The 18,412-nt window shown below is 59.3% G+C and overlaps 4 protein-coding genes across 9 annotated transcripts in view; 1 reads left to right on the top strand and 3 right to left on the bottom strand.

The window, feature by feature from the left end:
• CNNM2 (cyclin and CBS domain divalent metal cation transport mediator 2) overlaps positions 1 to 3,302 on the bottom strand; it is a 110,368-nt gene extending 107,066 nt beyond the window's left edge. For 2 of the 3 annotated variants that reach the window (XM_005481583.4, XM_074545162.1), the window contains exon 1: positions 1,513 to 3,299. In XM_005481583.4, coding sequence (XP_005481640.4) covers positions 1,513 to 3,079 — 1,567 coding nt within the window. In that variant the 5' untranslated portion in view covers positions 3,080 to 3,299. Of the gene's footprint in view, positions 1 to 1,512 lie in introns of all 3 variants that reach the window. The other variant, XR_012581129.1, reaches the window with a different exon arrangement.
• Positions 3,303 to 6,116: 2,814 nt separating this feature from the next.
• On the bottom strand, positions 6,117 to 10,878 carry AS3MT (arsenite methyltransferase). 2 transcript variants are annotated; one of them, XM_014275379.3, is made up of 11 exons: positions 10,150 to 10,245; positions 9,772 to 9,812; positions 9,136 to 9,263; positions 8,879 to 9,029; positions 8,670 to 8,806; positions 8,431 to 8,500; positions 8,114 to 8,195; positions 7,896 to 8,027; positions 7,658 to 7,800; positions 7,147 to 7,281; positions 6,118 to 6,339 (listed from the first exon to the last, which is right to left on the bottom strand). In XM_014275379.3, coding segments are annotated over exons 1-11 (1,125 nt in total). In that variant the 5' UTR covers positions 10,151 to 10,245; the 3' UTR covers positions 6,118 to 6,234. The 2 variants fall into 2 exon arrangements, with proteins under 2 accessions (XP_074401253.1, XP_014130854.1); XM_074545152.1 differs by lacking the exon at positions 9,772 to 9,812 and having other exon boundaries at positions 6,117 to 6,339; positions 10,150 to 10,878.
• Positions 10,879 to 10,960: 82 nt separating this feature from the next.
• On the bottom strand, positions 10,961 to 14,135 carry BORCS7 (BLOC-1 related complex subunit 7). Of its 3 annotated transcripts, none has more exons than XM_074545159.1 (5): positions 13,995 to 14,135; positions 13,559 to 13,621; positions 13,063 to 13,106; positions 12,624 to 12,644; positions 10,961 to 12,167 (listed from the first exon to the last, which is right to left on the bottom strand). In XM_074545159.1, exons 1-5 carry the CDS (start codon positions 14,133 to 14,135, stop codon positions 12,116 to 12,118), a joined length of 321 nt encoding a protein of 106 aa, XP_074401260.1. In that variant the 3' UTR covers positions 10,961 to 12,115. The 3 variants fall into 3 exon arrangements, with proteins under 3 accessions (XP_074401260.1, XP_074401259.1, XP_074401261.1); XM_074545158.1 differs by having other exon boundaries at positions 12,028 to 12,167; positions 13,499 to 13,621; XM_074545160.1 differs by lacking the exon at positions 13,063 to 13,106 and having other exon boundaries at positions 12,028 to 12,167.
• Positions 14,136 to 14,140: 5 nt separating this feature from the next.
• Positions 14,141 to 18,412, top strand: CYP17A1 (cytochrome P450 family 17 subfamily A member 1). Its single transcript, XM_005481134.3, has 8 exons — positions 14,141 to 15,272; positions 15,761 to 15,899; positions 16,415 to 16,644; positions 16,847 to 16,933; positions 17,024 to 17,233; positions 17,463 to 17,632; positions 17,719 to 17,822; positions 18,061 to 18,412. The coding sequence occupies exons 1-8, from the start codon at positions 14,949 to 14,951 to the stop codon at positions 18,327 to 18,329; spliced, it is 1,533 nt and encodes a 510-aa protein (XP_005481191.3). The 5' UTR covers positions 14,141 to 14,948; the 3' UTR covers positions 18,330 to 18,412.

Raw genomic sequence — 18,412 nt, 5'->3', positions numbered from 1 at the left:
ATCATTCAGCTTCCCACATCTACACCGCAGAGCCTGCAGTGTAGAAACCACAGCCAAGGGAGGCCCTCCCTCATCTCTCCTTCAACACCTGCAAAACCAAGTAAGACTTCCCCATCTTTACACACAGGCTGAAAGAGATAAAGATAACCACCACTGCACTAATCAGTAAAAGGCAGGACTACATTCATCTTCTATGCATCACGAGGTAACCCTCCAAACCCCCAAAACTGACTTAAACAGGGTGAAGAACATCCAATGCCATGACACAAGAGATTAGCATGTGGATAAAACAGCAACTGAAACTTAAGTCGTAATTTAAACTTAGCTGGAAAGAACATTCACCAATTCACAAAGTTTTTTTTCGAGGTAATTTATGCAGTTAATAAAAGGTGAGCTCAAATATTCCCCACTAGATTTCCCCTCTCAAACAAATCACCCCCTAGGAATCAAGCTGTTCCATGGTACTTTGATCAGATCTCCCTGGGTATGAACCCAGGAGTCTGGTGGCACTCCAAATAGCCTCTCTTTTTCCAGCACAGGAGTCCACACATCCAAACTGTCTGAAATTTCACCTAACAACTACTTTGAAAGCTCCCTCCTGCACAGGCCACAGAGCATTATTATTTGCCTTGCAGAGAGGAACAGATTTTAAAAAGCAAATGAAAAGATCTTTCTTCCTTACTCATAAGCAAGGATGTTTCTTCCTTACTCATAAGCAATTCTTCTAACAAGAATTAAGTTGCATTTGTCAAGTCAGCACCACCTACAATTAAGAGAAAGGCGTAAAGCCTCAGTCCCATTCTGATGCAACTAATACACAAGTTACACCAAAGAGTTAGAAAGTGTCATGTCTCTGCTGAGCCTGTGGTCCTGAAGCACACGGTAGCCTGGGAAAAAAGAGCTGTAACTCTGAAGTGCAGCACCAACAGGTGCTTTAGAATATATTTTAAGACATTGAAATGATTTATGAGTTACAAGATCAAAGTGTCAGTCAAAGCAACGGGAACACGAGCAGAGAGCTGAGGTCGGCTGGCTGAACCTATGAATGGAGCTCAAACGCCTTGTTTATCTCAGCACGTGTGTACACTGAGCCTGAAAGGCACCGAGCAGCCCACCCACTCTTCCCAGTCAGGCCAGCTGAAAAAGCACAGAGAAGACACAGCCAAGGAATGGGCGCGGATTCCCGTCAGTGGTTCTCACTATAACGGACAGATGAGTGGAAAATGCAAGAAGGAAAACAACCTTGCTTGGCACCGTGCCCACACACACATCCCAGTGCAGTGGGGGAAAAAAGGCTGGGGGCACATCCCAGCCGTGGATCAGCTTTCTGGCCCAGGGAACGAGCAGATCTGGCAGATGCCTAAATACTGGTGACTCCCAGTGCAGAAAGCACTTTCCCGTGAGCAGCAACCCGAGGCCCCGCTGCAGAGCTCCCGTGCTGCAAGCAGGTGGATGCTGACCACCACCGGGCAGCACCTCCCCACCGCGCCCCCGCCCCAGGCACGGGCCCACCTTTCTTGAACTCCTCCAGCATGGCATCGAGCTTGGTGTCATTGAAGACAAAGTGCAGCGGGTGGTTGTAGAAGCGAGTGATGGTCTTGAGCGGTGTGCAGTCATCGGGGTCCACAAAAGCCAGGTCCTTAACGAAGAGCAAGTCCACGATGTTGGAGCGGTCGCCCTCGAAAACAGGGATGCGGGTGTAACCGCTCTCCATGATCTCAGACATAGTGTTGAAGTCGAGCACAGCCTCGGCAGCGATCATAAAGCAGTCTCGGAGGGGAGTCATCACGTCCTCCACAGTCTTGGTGCGCAGTTCCAGGGCTCCTTGGATAATGTTGAGCTCCTCCTTGACTAGATCGTTATAAGGGTCGGTGACCCGCAGCATCTCCAACAACTTCTCACGGTTATAGACCGTGCCGATCTCCTGGCCCAGGACACAGTCCAGCAACTTGCTGACGGGGTAGGAGGCCGGGAAGGTCATCATCATGAAAAACTTGGTGAGGAAGATGGTGTTGGCGCCCACGGCCAGGCCGTGCCGAGAGCAAATAGCCTGCGGCACGATCTCGCCGAAGATGACGATACCGATGGTGGAGACCACCACGGCCACCAGCCCAGAGCCGGCAATGTCGTCCAGCAGGATGGTAAGGGTGGTGTTGACCAGGACATTGCCCAGCAGGAGGGAGCACAGCAGGTAGTTGCCCTGACGCCGCACAGGCTCGATGCGCTTGGCGTAGTTCTTCTCTTTGTCCGTGCCACAGTTCTGCACGATGCGCAGTTCCATGGGGTCCAGGGCCATCAGGCCCAGGTTGAGGCCACTGAACATGCCCGAGAGGCACAGGAGGAGCGAGATGAAGATGACCTGCAGCCAGAAGGGCAGCAGGAACTTCTTCTCCTCGCCCACGATCATCTTGGTGTCCTCGCCGTCATGGTAGATCCAAGTGGTCTCACCCCAGGGCGGGGGTCCGGCCGGTCCCTCGGCGCCCGCCAGCCCTCCGGGAGCCGCGGGCCCCAGGGCGGCGGCGGGGGCCGAGACGGAGGTGCACAGGTAGTAGGACTTGCTCTTCTCCGTTTTGCGCAGGGGCTTGATCTCGATCTCGATGATGCCCGAGGTGCGGCGGTTGAGCACGATGTGCGGCAGGATGATGATGTCCGAGGTGCGGATGCCGCAGCGCTGCGGGGCCCCGCCGCTGCCCGCCGACCCGCCGCCGCCCCCGCCACCGCCGCGCCCCGCCGGCCCCGCCGCCGCCCGCCCGCCCCGCCGCCGCTCGTGCTCCGTGAAGGCGATGCGCGACCACGTCTCGTTGTTGATGTTCTGCCCGTAAACCCGCAGCTTCACCCGCGTCCGCTCGCTCACCCGCAGCGCGCCCCCCTCCATGAAGGAGACGTCGTCCGTGTCCTCCAGCCGCAGGCCGATGATCACCGTCTCCTCCGCCGCCGGCGGGGGCACGACGGCGGCGGGCGGCGCGGCAGCGGTGGCGGCCGGGGGCCGCCGGCCCAGGCAGCCGCCGAGCAGCAGCAAGAGCAGCACCCGCGCCCCCCGGCCGCCCCCCGCCATGTTCCCACCGGGCAGCGCGGCCATCTTTAGTCAGGGCTCGGCACCGCCGCGGCCCCGCATCACCGCGCAGCGCCTGCGGCGTGCCCCGGCTTCCCCGGCGGCGGCGGTGGGCGCGGCGGCGGCGGCGGGCGAGGCGCGGGCTCGGCTGCCCGCGGGACCCGACGGGCGGCGACTGCCGAGCCAGGCCGACCAGCGCCGCCTCTACCCGCGCCCGCCCCGCCCCGCCCCGCCCGCCGCTCGGGGGAGGGGCCTCCGCCCGGCGCCGCCAATCAGCGCCCGCCCGTTCCCCAATCTGCGCCAAGCCACGCCTCCTCCGCGCCCCGCCCCCTCCCCAGCCCCGGGGGCGCGTGACTCCGGTGTGTACGCCGGGCGCGCGGGGGCGGGGCCGGCCGTGCGGCCGAGACCAATGGCGGCGGCGCTCGGTGCCGAAGGGGGCGGAGCCTAAGGAGGGGCGCGACCAATGGGGACGCGGTGCGGTCGGCGCGCGCTGCGCTTGGGACGAGCGGCCCCGGGAGCGCCCGCGCCGGGGCACAGGGCGGCCGAACGGGCCTGGCCATCCCGCTTTCCCCCCGCTCCCGCCCGGCCCAGGGCGACCGCCGCTCCCCTCGGACCCACCGCGCCGTTCGTCCCCTTCAGTGGCTCGGGAGCGCCGCCCCGCGTCCGCGCGCCGCACTGGTCGGCGGTCGCTCAGCGCCCCCTGGCGGTCCCACCGAGCCTCGTAGGCCCGGCCCGACGGGGCGCACCCCGGTGCCTCCCGCCGGAATCTGCTGCGGCGGAGGCCGCTCTCTCAGCCGTGCCCGTTCCCCAGTCAGCGCCGAGCCGCCGCCGGTGCAGTACCGTGCGACGTTTAAGAAATCGAGCTGAGGCACCGCGGCCCCCGGGCACCCTCCGCCCCGACACTTCCTCGATTGTGTCGTGCCTGAGGGCGGAATTCACCATTAAATACCGAATGCGGACAGGCCGCGCTCCTCCCTCACCTCTGCTCTGCTCCGCCGCCCCGTGCCGCGGCGGAGGGTGAGCGGCGCCGGGGTTTGGAGCTCCCGCTGGGGACATCCAAAGCAGCCCCAGCCGTCCCGCCCTGCTCATCCTCCTCTCAGGGATGCACGGAGAGCCGAGAGCCCCGATTCATGAAAGCACCTGCACATTCCCGGCCACGTCCCACCGCCCTGAGAGCCCGGCTGTTTCCCGGGCCTCGGCTGCTGTGCCGCAATCCCAGCCGGGGCAACACACACCCCAACCCGGCCGTCATCGCTCCATGCTCATCACTTGTGAAGGAGCCAGGAAACAGTTCAGCATCCTGGAGAGCCAGAGACAAACAGCCATGGGAGCAATCAGTATGGCTTGTGGTGGCTGACACCCTTTAGAAGCGGTAAAACACTCTCCCTGCTGTTTAAGTGCTTGGAAAATGGAAGAATAAATTATGCAGGGGAACCCAATAAGATGTGAAGCAGAGCACAATGCTCTGGCGGCTGTAGCCACAAATCTTTCCTGGTCCCAAACCACGTTCAGCTTATCCTGACGGAGTTCTGCTCCCCTAAGGAGGTGACAGGTGTCCCTGAACCACAGCGACACCCTGCTAAGCACAGGGTTAGCAGGGACTCAGGAATCCCTTCCCTTTCCCCTCAGAGTGAATCAGACCATCACAACCTCTGGTTACTGCCATCACAACACCCCCTCTGCCTGCCGAGGGAGGACACCAGTGCTGCAGAGCTTCACACTAGGAGAACAGGATTTGGGATTTGGGCCATCTCTACAATCACCAAAATAGAGACTGGGGTGTTGGACAGATATTCTTCACCTGGGATAGGGCTGCAGGACCTCCTCTTTTCATACACTGAGGGCTAAAAACCCCAAGGCTGTGCATGCACAAGTAAAGCCAAGAAAAGAGGACACCACTGCACCCCACAGCCTGGTGAGGACCTCTAATACTCCACATCAAAGTCAAGTTCTCCTAGCTGCTTCCTTCCTGACATGCTGAGAATTTGGGAAAAACACAGTGCAATGCAATTATAGTGGCCTTTGAGCTGTGGCCTTTTTCTGTATGCACAGAGCAGGGATCTCACTGCGGGTGCAGCTCTTCCCAGGCAAGTTGAAAGGCCATGCCAGGGACTCATGCCTTCTTAATGAAGGGATTTGCAGGTAGGACCCCTCCTCACCCCACCTGCTCTTCCCTTTCCACTGTGAAGGCTGCCTTTGATAGCAGGAGCTAATTGCTGCAAACCTGCCAGTATGAGCTGTTTGGGGGCTTGGAAGAAGTCTTTGTAAGTAATCTAGGAAGAGGGCTGGGGGTGGGGTGTGTGTATTAAACAGCTCCTTCCTCCCAAGGTCCCATCAGTGAGGTCATTCCACACAATTTCAGGTGTCCTGAACACCTGGACCCTCCTCAGCCACTGCTACTGCTATGGCAGAGCATCCTTGGCATTGGCCTGTTTCTTTATTAACCCAAATTTTATTGGGTTTTGCTTCTTAACTTCCCCCATACCACAGCAGGATGATGCTTAAATGGCAGAGACAGGAAATTTGGCCCCTCCTGTAAAATTACTGTGTGAGGAGGGGTGGAAATGGTCCCTTATTTCCAAGTTTAGCTGTTCAGCAGCCCCCAGCCTTTCCCAAGCACTTTCTGTGGGCCAGGTCGTGTGGGATTCATGCTGGGCAGCAGGAATGCAGTCCATCACCTCCCACCACATCCTAAAAGCCCTCCCATCTTGCTCTTTGCCTGCAGCTGGATGTGTTTCTGCTTTTCCAGAACTGCTGAATTTCCCTGCAAAACTCTGCAGGTGAGATGCCTGCAGGAACTCGGGGCTTTCCAGCTAGATGGAGTCTGGGGAAAACAGAAACCTCAGTGGTGCTGCAGAGGGAAAGAGAGAGCAAACCCCATCTCCTGGAAGAGGCTGCAGGGCTGCAAGTGAGACAGAGACTGTCCCTGCCTGTGTGCCCAAGCCACAGAGCCAGTGTCAGCCCCACAGTGAGGGGACTCACAGGACACATCCTCACTGCAACCAGGCACAACCTGCCCCACCAGCCCTGCCAGGGAAGCACAGCACCCACGGCCCTGTGGCAGCTACAAACACACAACCTTTGAGCTCAGCACATGTGTTTATTTGCTCTCTGGTGGGAGGCGTCACTGGGGCCAAGGCCTCTCACTCCACTGACTTCCAACAGGGGTGTAGGGACACCACTTAAGACTGAGCAGCACCCTGGGGACCACAGGTGCCACCAGGACACCTGGCAGGACCTGGGGCTCTCAGCCGCTCCATCAGCTGGAAGGGATCACAGATCTTCTCCTGAAGGACAGAGAAAAACCCAGGGCAGGATCAGGCCAGTGGGAAGCAAGAGCCACCTGAGAAAGTGGCACTTAGCACTTCCCTAGCTATCATGGGGGGCAGCCCCTGGGTCACTCCAGCTGCTTTTTCCTGCAGCAAGGAAGAAGCCAAGAGCTTGTCTGGGACTTTGGCTCTGCTTTTATCTGAGAAATGCCTCCTGCTTGGACAGAGTCCTGAGAAAATCTCTCCTTCCTAAGCACAAGGCCGTATTTCAGGGATACACAGCTGCAGGGTGTTATCTCCCTTGTATCTCCTGACCCATCTACAGGCTGCAGGAACCACCAAGGAGAAGAGATAGGCTTCCAGCAGATAGAATGCTTTGTGCTGTAGGGTCAGGGTTGGCAGCCAGGCCAACCTGCTCTTCCATCAGCAGCCGGGAGAGCAATGGACAGGAAAAAACCATGGGGATGGGCCATCATCTCCCTGGGGCAGGCTGTGCACAGCAATCCCCTCAGGGGAAGGATGACTCCCCTTGGGAGACCTCAGAGAAGTCCAGCTGTCAGCCTCAGCAGTCCCCATGGACATGTTGGGGTGGTTAGAGCAGATCCCCCTTTGGAGGGCTCCAGCTTGGGTAGGGGTACAGTTTGTCCTGACTCAAGCAGCAGGCACCACTCTCGGTGTCCCATGAGCTCCTGACCAGCCCAGAAGGAGTCAGGTGTCTTGGTATCATGTGACAGCCCTTCTGACACCCCATAGCAACCCTGATGGCCTGGGACACCCATGTCCCAATTCCTCCATGTACCAGGCACGGAGCTGCCCTCTACCAACCTTCACTCCCTTGCTACAGCAGCCCTGTGGTGCTGCAGCGTTGGCTCCACCAGCTCGGATCAGGACCTTCTCTGCAAACCTGGAGCTCCGCAAGATCGCAGCCATCTCAGCATCCACGTTCACCACCTCTCCTTCCTGGGGACAGAGGAATGGTCACAGGTCTGGGGTCCTGGTATGTGTCCCAGGGGACTCCAGACACCCAGCCAGATGATGGGGAGAGTGAAAGCAGGAGCACATCTTGGCTCAAAATCTGAAGAAACACCCACAAAACCCAAGCATCAGGCTTCAAACCATGCTGGGAAGCCACCATGGATCTCCTACTTCTACTTTTTACCACAAAACAATGCACGTATCTGCCTCCCTTTGCTGGACATTTGCTCTCCCCTGGGTTTACACAGCCCCTCGGCTCCCCCTCCACCAAAGCTTGCCCCCCAGATCACAGAGGATGCTGCTGAGTAGCAGCTTCATCAGCTTTAACTCTTCCCTAGAGCCCCAGCCTGCCTCCCCAAACCTTGAAGGTGAAGTTGGCATCAAACACCAGCTCTCGCTCGTGCCCCACGATGCCGCCATTGTAGGTGACCTGTGCTGGCCCGGTCCGGCTGCCAGCCGGCAGCTTGAACAGGCGGTAAGTCGCGGAAACAAAGCGGCAGTCGCCTGCAAGGGAGAGGTTGGTGGCTTGGCCACTGAACACCTGGGCTGGGATGCCAGCAGAGCCTCCCAGAGCTGGCACTCCCCGGCTGGATCCTCACCGACAATGCCCTCCAGCTCCTTGTCGCCAATGGTGATGGGGCTGGCGGTGACCAGGCACGGGGGGCTGAACCCCACCTCCTCAGCAATGCTGTACAGGTCTCTCCAGTACAGGGCTCCTGCCAGGCATTCTCCTGGAACAAGACCACAGGCATGGGGGATGCAGACAAAGGTCCAGTCCCCCCATGCCATGTCACCCCCGTCCCACAGCCCCACGCACCCCACAGCACCCGGTGCTTCCGGATGGTCTCGCTGAGGCGCTGGCTGGCATAGACGTCACTGAAGTACATCTCTCCCCCGGGCTGGAGGGCAGCAAGGAGTGAAGGGAAGCCTCAAGAAGCAAAGATACAAAAGGGGCAAGGAGAATTGGGAACCCCCTAATCCTACCCTGCTTGGGACCCTCCGCAGAGACGCCCTCCCCTGACCCCATCCTGCATCCATGCCTTGCCAGATCCCATTTGCTACTTCTCAGTGGCACTCCAACAACAGAGCCACCCCAAGCCTGCTTTGCTGCCACAGGAATGAGCCCACCATCACCTTCAGCACACGAAAGGCCTCCTGCAGCACAGCCCTCTTGTCAGGGGCAAGGTTGATCACACAGTTGGAGCTGTGGGGGAGGAAATCAAGGCTTATTTGCATGCTCTTGCACATCTGGCTTGGGATTTCCCTTTTTCTAATACGTGCTTCTGAAGCAGTGACCCATTGGGATGCAGACCCAGCTCACAGCCCCAGGAAGCAGCAGGACTGGGGATGACTGTGCCCTGCATGGCACCTACATGACAATATCGTAGCTCTCGTCAGCCAGTCCGGCATCACCCAGCTTCTCCATGTAACCATGGAAGAACTCCACATTCGGCTTTCGGTAGCCAAACTTATCTGTGTGGTAGGCAATGTGCTTCTTGGCCACCTCAACCTGGCAGGAGGAAGGGAATGATGTGGGGGGGCTGCTGGAAGGGTGAGAGGGAGCCCCAGATCCGTGCCTTACTTGCCCCTCGGTCATATCTATGCCAGTGACGTGGCCCTGCTCCCCGACCAGCTGGCTCAGCAGGTAGCAGTCCCTGCCGCTGCCGCTGCCCAGGTCCAGAATCCAGCACGATGTCAGGCACTCAGGGATCACCAGACCGCAGCCGTAGTACCTGGGTGGATGCTGAGCTGAGCTGGGGGCAGGTGCCCCACAGCACAGCCGAGAAGGGGCTGCAGCCCATGGGGATGCGGCAGTGGAGGAGAGACCCTGGGGGTTACCTGGCCACCACCTCCTCATGGATGCGCTCCAGAGCATCTCTCACCAGCTTGGAAACGGGCCTGGCTGAGGTGATGCACGCATTGGTTTTGAGGTCCTCTGACTTCTGCAGCTCTTTGCCATAGTAGTCCTGAGATGGGAAGAACAGAGGCCACTAAACTGTGCCAAGTTGAGCACTGGGAGCTCCCTATGCTTTAAAATATGGGGGTCATGCCTGCACTCAGCCTGTACACGTGTACATGTCCTCTGGCACTGGCATTTTCATTTCAACCTAGCCAAAAACTACGGTAAGATCAGGCATCCCTTTGCCCCCATCCTCCTCAGCTCCGTTTGCTCACACGTACTGATGTGTTTGTGCAGGAGGGAATTTAATTCCCATTTCCAGTAAATTTGCAGGCTGCAGCTACCATTTCCCTGGCTGAGAAGGGTAGAGGGAACAAGGGCAGGGAAATGCCAGGTTTCTTCATCCCCCAATCCTGTGTGAAACAGGAGCAAAGCTGCCAAGAGCACCTGGCATTTTTGTCTGGGCCTGGAAACAACCTTTACCCTCTAATAGCAGCAGGAACTCCAGCACAGCCCAGGCATACATCTCCTGCCCAGCTGCCCCATCCCCCCCAGCTCCCTTCCACACTCCTCACTTGCACTTCCTGGTGGATCTGCTGTCCGGTGGGAGTTGCCACTGAAACGGGAATGTGGGGCTGGTGGCTGACACCACAGAGATGGGCACCACTCCAGGTCCTCCCAACAGTTCTGAATCCCCCTCTTCCCCCAGATACAGCAGCACTTTTTGCTCTCTCCCAGCAGAACCCTGAGAATCCCCCCAAACTTGCAGTCTAATAGGATGTCCCAGGAGGCACCTGACAACATCCCTCCACCCCAAAAATCCAGTCCAGCTACCCTAGAGAGCTGAGCCCCCAAAGCATCCCAGCAGGGTAAATCCCCCTCCTCTGCTTTGCAGAGCCCTTGGCCCCAAGGCCAGCCCCAGCACCCCCAGCAGAGGCCCTGGGCTGTCTTACTGCCTCCAGTCGCAGGGCGCCAGTCAGACTCTGCCCAGCTCCTCCCCAGTATCCTGTGCTATCCCGGCAGCCCACACGGCCTGGAGCTTGGCTTCCATCCCAACAGCGGCTCCCGCCTGCCCAGGCCCCTGGCACATGGCCCAGCGGGACACGGGCACAGTGAGGCTGCTGGCACAGCAGGACATGAGCACAGGCACAGCGAGGCTGCTGGCTCTGTGGGACACAGGCACAGGCATGGCGAGGCTGCTGGCTCTGTGGGACATGGGCACAGCGAGGCTGCTGGCTCTGTGGGACACAGACACAGGCATGGCGAGGCCACTGGCTCTGTGGGACATGGACATGGGCACAGCGAGGCCACTGGCTCTGTGGGACATGGACATGGGCACAGCGAGGCCGCTGGCTCTGTGGGACACAGGCACACAGCGAGGCTGCTGGCCCCGCTCCTGTGCTGAGCACGCTGCCATCATTCACTGTTCTTGCTGCACCCACACCCCCAAAACCCACCTTGCTGCTTGTTCCCCAACTGCTCTGCATCTCCACAGTGCAGCCCTGTCCCTGCTTGTCCCAAAGGCAGGGAGACACAAATTTAATGCCACGGGACTGCTGTAGGCTCTGCAGAGGACAGGACTTTGGAAGAGACAAGCCACCTGCAGCAAGGTCACATTGCCTCTGCAAAGCCCTCTGAGCTGAAGCAGAATGGGGGATCCTGGGGGGGCAGCGACCCACCATCCATCCCAAAAAGTCTCCTCAGTGCACAGGGACCACTAGAAACAGAATCCAGGACAGACTGCTGCAGTTTGGTGGTGTTCAGGCTTTTATTCCCAGCAAGAGAGCCACAGGGAAAACTCTCATTCCCAAAGTGCACCTGCAAAGCTGGGGTCAGAATGTCACCCAAGGCAAAAATACTGGCAGGGATGGTGAAATCTAGTCTGAGAAGGCTCTGCAGCACAGGAGCCAGACTCCAGCAGCATTCCAACAGGAATGTGGCAGGCCCATGTCAGCTCTCAGCTTGCCTGCTCCTATCAGCTGGTGAAAAGCACACTCAGGGAAACAAGTGCTTCCCGTGCACTCCAAGTGCTCAAGATAAGTGACTTACTAAAAACAAGACACAGTATTTATAGCTGGTCCTGGATGTGAACAGCTCACTAGTCTCCAGCAGAGCAGTGTAGAACTGAGCACACCAGCTCCTCATGCTCTCTTGCTTGCTTCTCAAGAAGGCCTTTGGATACCTTCCCAACCAGATACAAACACACACCACAGCCAAGGCTGCTTCTTCAAAAGCTGGAGCAGCAGCTCAGGAGAAGGAATGCACTTGAAGGCCGAATGCAGCACATATGGGCTGGCAAAGGGATGATGTTCCAAACTCTGGCAGAGAGGAAAATAAGATAACCTCTGAGGAGGATGATGGTCAAACCACATCCAGCTAGGCCACTGGCATGTATGCTTAGGTTCCTGGTTTCAGAAATTCTGTGCTGGGACTGGCACCTCAGCCTACACTGAAGTACCCCTCACCCACCCAGGCACTTGCAGCTCACACTGATTAAAATGCCCTAAATAAACTGCACTCTGTGCCACCTCTGTGGCTAAATACAGATCAGTGGCAAACTGCAGGCACCTGCATTTAAATGCCATGCCTCAACTATGCATTTCTTGCCAAGGGTGCTGGGGTGGGCAGAGCACCTCATGCTACATGGGAAGTAAGCAGACACAGGGATTATTGGGAAGAGCAAAGTTTCAGGGAAGTTTGTTTCAGCCAGGTGCAGGTGTGCAGGTGAGCATTCTGGAGCAGAGGTGTGGATGCAGGCACACGAGAGGGGGCCATGTGCCCAGAAGCACAGACTCTGCACCTATCCCAGCTGACATCCAGCTTCATCCAGACATAGTTCTGAGCCCCAGGGGCTGGAGGGGGGAGAACACTTCACTCCCTCAGTGCTGGTTGAGATTTCCTCAAGCCTTCAGCTCCCCTTCATTTCAGCAAGTGACTCAGCTGGTCCTGAAGGTTTGACGAGCGCTCCACGCTGGGCATCAAGCAAGAGGAGATTCATGGTGAGATCTGCTCCCAGACTGTGCTGTGCTGCCTGTGCCCAAGGCAGCAGAGCAGCTCTAGAGCTGACACTACAGCAAAGAGAAACCGTGGGGTCCCCTGACCCCCCTCTGTGTCCCCACAAAGGAAACCTCACTTCATGCACCCTGCTGTACACAGCTCTGCTCCCACCACCCTCATCTCCTCTCACAAGCAACCTCACATGCTCTATCACATCAGTGGGCAGGAAGGAATCAAAGGAAGTTTGGGTATCCCATCTCTTCACTCAAATTCCCATCTCTTCACAATACTGAAGTGCTATCCTGCTGGGCCAGCATCTGCCTCAAAGGTAAATGCAAAAACCTTTCCATTCTGCTTTCCCCCATCCAACTCCATCACCTTTCCCCTTTCTACCCTCACAGCATGTCCCCCAGGTCCTCCCAAAACTCACTTCTTTTGAATTGCTTCTTGCCTGGAGGAGAAAAGGAAAGAAAAAAAGAGCATTAGAAAAACAAAATCTCAGTCATGATTTATGTTATGTCAAACAAGGGCTCAAGAGGCCAAAACTCCAGGGTGTTTCTGGATTAAGTTCTGGGGGACAGAAGCAGCACTGGCTTCTCCTTCTTAGTCCCAGGTGCATCCCATACACACGCATGGGAGATACAGTGCATGGCAAACAGGAGACAAAAATTTCAGTTCCCACCCCAAAACAGCGTGAAGAGGACTGGAAAATTCCAGCTCCAAGGCCTGCTCAGCTTTGAAGAACTGTAAAAGAGGGATCAGTCTGAGCTGGCAGCTTCATGCAAAGTCTTTAAGGAGAACAGAGAAGGACTGAGGGATCCACTCAGCCCCCAAGAGAGAACACCTACTTACTGGTGTCCCCTACTTACTGGTACTGTAGATGAGTAGTTATTATTGCCATTTTTCTTAAACTCTGTGGAGAACAAAACAAAGAATGAATGCCTACAGAGATCACAGTGCAGCTGTCCTAATGCCCTGGGGGTTCCTCCAGCACAGCCACCACTGTATTGCTGTACTGCCTCCAAAACACCCTCACTGGTATCTGTCAGCAGTGGCACACTTCATTCTCCTTTCCCAGGGACAGGCAGAGACACAAGTGCTTTATTTCAGCCCACAGTCCCTCAAGCTTTCTGTCAGAGAGGGCACAGCTTGAGGGCTGGCGGGCCTGCAGGACACCAGGAGTCCAGCAGCACTGGGTCTGAGGAAGCACTAAGTTATTCTGGCCACCAGCCCTGCTGCCTGAAGTAATGTATCTGACTCCAGGGCTCCGGGAGCAATTGTAGCACGGCTGCAAACCGTTCCTACCACCCTCCTCTCCTCTCGTCCGCAGAAACGCTGCTGCTCCAGCACAACAACACAGCTTACATCTTCCGAGTGCAAGATGGCATCTTCTTGCATCACCATGTTTCTGGCAGCTTGACCCAGCAGCTACAAGGCAAACGTACAGAGCAGGCTGAGACGCTGCAGTTTTGCGTTTCCCGAGGCCCCCGTGACGGCTGGCAGGGTGACACTCGGGGTGCCACCGCGGTGCCATGACAGCCCATCCGTCGGGAGCGCCTGAGGCACCGCTCCCACCAGTCCCCGGGACAGCTGGCGGTCACCCTCCCGCCTGCCACCGCCTGAGTCCCGAGGCGCTGCCCAGCCGCGCCCGCGCTCCGCTCCTGCTGTCCCCGTCCCTGCCCAGACACAAGGATGTGTCCCCTCCTCGGACTACAGCTCCCAGCGTGCATTGCGCCGCCCTCCCCGCTCCCAGCTCCGCTCCGGCCCTGTAATCGGCCGCCCGCCGGCACCCGCCGCTCACCTCGGCGCTACGAGAGCCCTTCAGCACCTGCTTAGTGAGAGCGATCACGTCGGTGCCGCAGCTCGTCACCTTCTCGGTCAGGAGCCCCTTCACCGAGTGGCCAAAACGCGCCTGGGCATCCGCCGCGCCCCCCGCCGCCATCTTACCCCGCCCGCGCCCGCCCCGCCTTTCCCCGGGAGCCGCTACGGCGAGCGCCGGGGGCCTGAAGGCTCGGGAAGGCGCAGAGTCCGCGGTGGTCGGGGATGCTGCAGGGAGGGGCTTCAATTCCCAAAGGAGTCCCCCAGCACACCTCATCGCCTCGGCACGGACACCCACAGGCTGCCCAGCACTGACAAGCACAGGCCAGCCCTGATCAGCTTTTCTCAGCCCTGGCCGGTACTTGCCTGTACTGACCAGGATTCACCAATGGTACCAGGGGCTGACCGGCGCTCACCAGCATTGCCAAGCGCTGCCCAGCAGTGTCCAGTGCTACCTGCGTCTCCCCAGCACTGACAAGAACTGATGATGAGGGATGCTCCGCGCTTAATATTGCTCAATATTTCCAGGGCTGCCCATTCCCTCCCGGATTTGTCGAGGCGCTCCCTGGCTGGGGATGGATTCCAGTGCCCCGCCAGACCCCCCAGCTGTGCTCACAGCACCTACGACAGACCTCGAGCTGTCCCCACACCCCCGGCCCACCACAGGGCCCTGGGGATGGAACCCCAAGGACGGATCCGACCCTGGGCATCCCCTGGCCCCCAGTGCTGGAAGAAGGTCCCCCAGGGCGGCCGTGGCCCCGCTGCCCTCGCCCCCCGCCATGCGCCCACAGCTGCAGAGCTGGCCACGGGCCCAGCGCTCGGTTCCCCCCTCCTCGTCCCCCCGATAAGGAGCCGAGCCCGCCTCAGAGTCAAGGAGACGACCCCGCCGCCTCTATAAGGGCCCCCCGCGCGCCGCAGCCCCGCAGCCGGCCCCGCCATGGCGCTGCTGGGCGCCCTGCTGCTGGCCCTGGCCCTGCTCTGCACCTGGCGGCTGGCGCGACGGAGGGACACCCTGCCGATGGCCACGGCCACGGGGCTGGGGCGCCCACGGAGCCTGCCGGCCCTGCCGCTGGTGGGGAGCCTGCTGCAGCTGGCCGGGCACCCCCAGCTCCACCTGCGGCTGTGGCGCCTGCAGGGCCAGTACGGCAGCCTGTACGCCCTCTGGATGGGCTCCCACTACGTGGTGGTGGTGAACAGCTATCGGCACGCCAGGGAGGTGCTGCTCAAGAAGGGCAAAGACTTCGCCGGACGGCCCCGCACCGTGAGTGGGCAGCAGCTCTTGGGGATCCCTTCCCACTGTGGCGTGGCGTGAGGAGGGGGACGCTCCCAAGGCACGCAGCGGGGTCCGTGTCCCCTCCCCATCCTGCCTGCAGCAAGCCGGGGCAGGGCGGCCCCTCCGTACCCTGCTCCCCAGGTACTCCCCAGGGTTCCAGCCCTGTCATCCTCCGTCCCAAGGGTGCCTGTTTTCCCTGCAGCTGGCTGCATCCCTGGGCACGGGGATATGGGTTCAGGTAATACCTGTACCCCATAAGTTCCCTGGGCATCCTAGAGCCCCTAGTCTTCACATCTGTCCCCAGATCTCTTTATCAGTCCTTGACAGGGACAAAGCAAACCTCATGTTCTGTGCTGTGCCTCCCTGCATTAACCTCTAGCCCCCCCCGGACCATTTCTGGGATGGGGTGAGATGATCGTCCCTCCCTCGCGGGGCTGCCCTGCAGCCGGATGACCCTGGGACTGCCTGTCCCTCAGGTGACCACGGACCTGCTGTCCCGGGGGGGCAAGGACATCGCCTTCGCCAGCTACGGGCCCCTGTGGAAGTTCCAGCGCAAGCTGGTGCACACCGCCCTCTCCATGTTCGGGGAGGGCTCGCTCGCCCTCGAGAGGATCAGTAAGTGCCTCCCCCTGCCCCAGGCTCCCTCCCAGCTCTGGCTCCCTCCCACGCTGTACTTTTTCTTCGTAAGTGCCCCGATTCCCTGGGAACGAAGGAAAGACAGTGGCTCAGCCTGTGTCCCCTGGTGTCCCCTCAGCCTGCCAGGCAGGGGCTCTGTCCCTCTCCTTATATCCCTTGTACTTTACCCACACATCTCCATGGGTTTTCTACCCTGAACTTTAGTTCCCCTCTCTCACAGATGGGGAGACTGAGGCATGGAGCCAGCTCCCCACTCTGCCCAGGAGGACATCCTTGCACATCTCCATTCTCTCTGCTCCTCCCCAGCACCCAGCACTGTCCCTTCTGCCCATCCCGGCCCCTCAGGGCCCAACCCTGTCTGGGGGTGCCCTCTGCAGGCTGCACACGCTGTAGGAGCAGAGGACCCCTCCTTCCGGCCCCCCGCTGCCCCTTTCCCCCCCTTGGCTTAATCACCACTCCCTCATCACCCCTGGCGTGGCTCTGCTCCCCCCCAGTCTGCCGGGAGGCCGCGTCCCTGTGCGAGACACTGAGCGCTGCGCAGGACACGGCCCTGGACATGGCCCCCGAGCTCACACGGGCCGTCACCAACGTGGTCTGCTCCCTCTGCTTCAACTCCTCGTACCGCCGGGGGGACCCCGAGTTTGAGGCCATGCTGGAGTACAGCCAGGGTATCGTGGACACCGTGGCCAAGGAGAGCTTGGTGGACATCTTCCCCTGGCTCCAGGTGAGCAGGAACATGGGCACTGCCCATTTCTCTCACCTCAGATGAGAGGAAGAAGCTGGGATGTGTCCTGTAGGAGCCCCCGAGTTAGGAGCATCCCCGTCCTGGTGACCCACAAGAGCCAGTGGGCATAGGGTGACTGCCTGGGGGCTTGCAAGGGCTGGGCTGAGCTGCAGACTGTTGTAATGTGCTTTTCTCCCCTCAGATATTTCCCAACAAGGACCTGACCCTGCTGAAGAAATGTCTCCAGGTCCGGGACCAGCTGCTCCAGCAGAAATTCACTGAACACAAGGTGCCAGCAGGGCCAGGATAGGGAGATGCTGGAGCTGGGGCAGTGGGCACTGTGCCCAGGACAGCCTGGCTCATGCATGTCCCTCGGCAGGAAGCTTTCTGTGGAGACACTGTGAAGGACCTCATGGATGCCCTCCTGCAAGTGAGGCTCAGTGCTGAGAACAGCAGCCCTCTGGAGCCAGGGCTGGAGCTGACTGACGACCACCTCCTCATGACAGTGGGGGACATCTTTGGGGCCGGTGTGGAGACCACCACAACTGTGCTCAAATGGGCTGTGCTCTACCTGCTCCACTACCCTGAGGTAGGGTCTGCACTCCACAGCCAGGGCTTGGGTTCCTTCCAGCACCAGGGATACCATGGGGAGTTTTGGGGAAGGCAGGTACCAGAAGAGAAGTCAGGCTCTGCAGATAAGCACGATCAGGCTGTGGGCACTTCTGCACCACGCAAGCTGACAGGACATGCTGATGATGCTGGGTGCACAGGGCATCTTGCTCCCTGGGCTCCCACAATGGTCTTTGCTTTCCTCCCAGATCCAGAGGAAGATCCAGGAGGAAATGGACCACAAGATCGGCCTGGTGCGTCACCCCCACCTCAGCGACCGCCCGCTGCTGCCGTACCTGGAGGCCACCATCAGTGAGGTGCTGCGCATCCGGCCCGTGTCCCCCTTGCTCATCCCACACGTGTCCCTTGCTGACACCAGGTGAGACCCCCCTGGATGGGGCACATCCAGCTCATGGGCAGAGACTGGGCAGGGAGCCACTGCCTCACTCTGTGTCTGCTTTGCAGCATTGGGGAATACTCTATCCCCAAGGGAGCCAGGGTCATCATCAACCTCTGGTCTGTGCACCACGACGAGAAGGAGTGGGACAAGCCTGAGGAGTTCAATCCTGGTGGGTTGTGTGATCCTCATCCCCTCCTGGGCCAGGGGATGGCCGGGTGGGTGCAGCAGGGGAGGAGGAGCCCTGGGGGAGGCTTGGTGCTGGGAGGTTGGATCCTGCTCCTGCCCGCCTGGGGCATTCACACCTCTTGCTCCTGCAGCTCCCAGGAGGGACACACATGGTGAACTCGGGCAGGTCTCAGGCAGAAGGGTCAGCCTGCTGATGCCAGTGGTGCCCCTTTCCCTTGCAGGCCGCTTCCTGGATGAGCAGGGCCAGCACATCCATTCACCCTCACCCAGCTACCTCCCCTTCGGAGCTGGGATCCGTGTCTGCCTGGGAAAAGTCCTGGCCAAGATGGAGCTCTTCCTCTTCCTGGCCTGGGTGCTGCAGAGGTTCACACTGGAGTGCCCTGAGGACCAGCCCCTGCCCTCGCTGGAGGGCAAGTTTGGTGTCGTGCTGCAGGTGCAGAAGTTTCAGGTGAAGGCCAGGCTGAGGGAGGCCTGGAGAGTGGCCTCGTGATGGGGAGGAGCCCTGGATCCCAGGCAGGGGGGGTGGGACCACAGAGGCTGCCCCATGGATGGGGGGTTATCCTGATAAAGCTA

Source organism: Zonotrichia albicollis, chromosome 7, assembly GCF_047830755.1.
Source record: "Zonotrichia albicollis isolate bZonAlb1 chromosome 7, bZonAlb1.hap1, whole genome shotgun sequence".
NCBI lineage: Eukaryota > Metazoa > Chordata > Aves > Passeriformes > Passerellidae > Zonotrichia > Zonotrichia albicollis.
The sequence above is the reverse complement of the archived record's forward strand: the minus strand, read 5'-3'. Positions and strand labels throughout refer to the sequence as shown.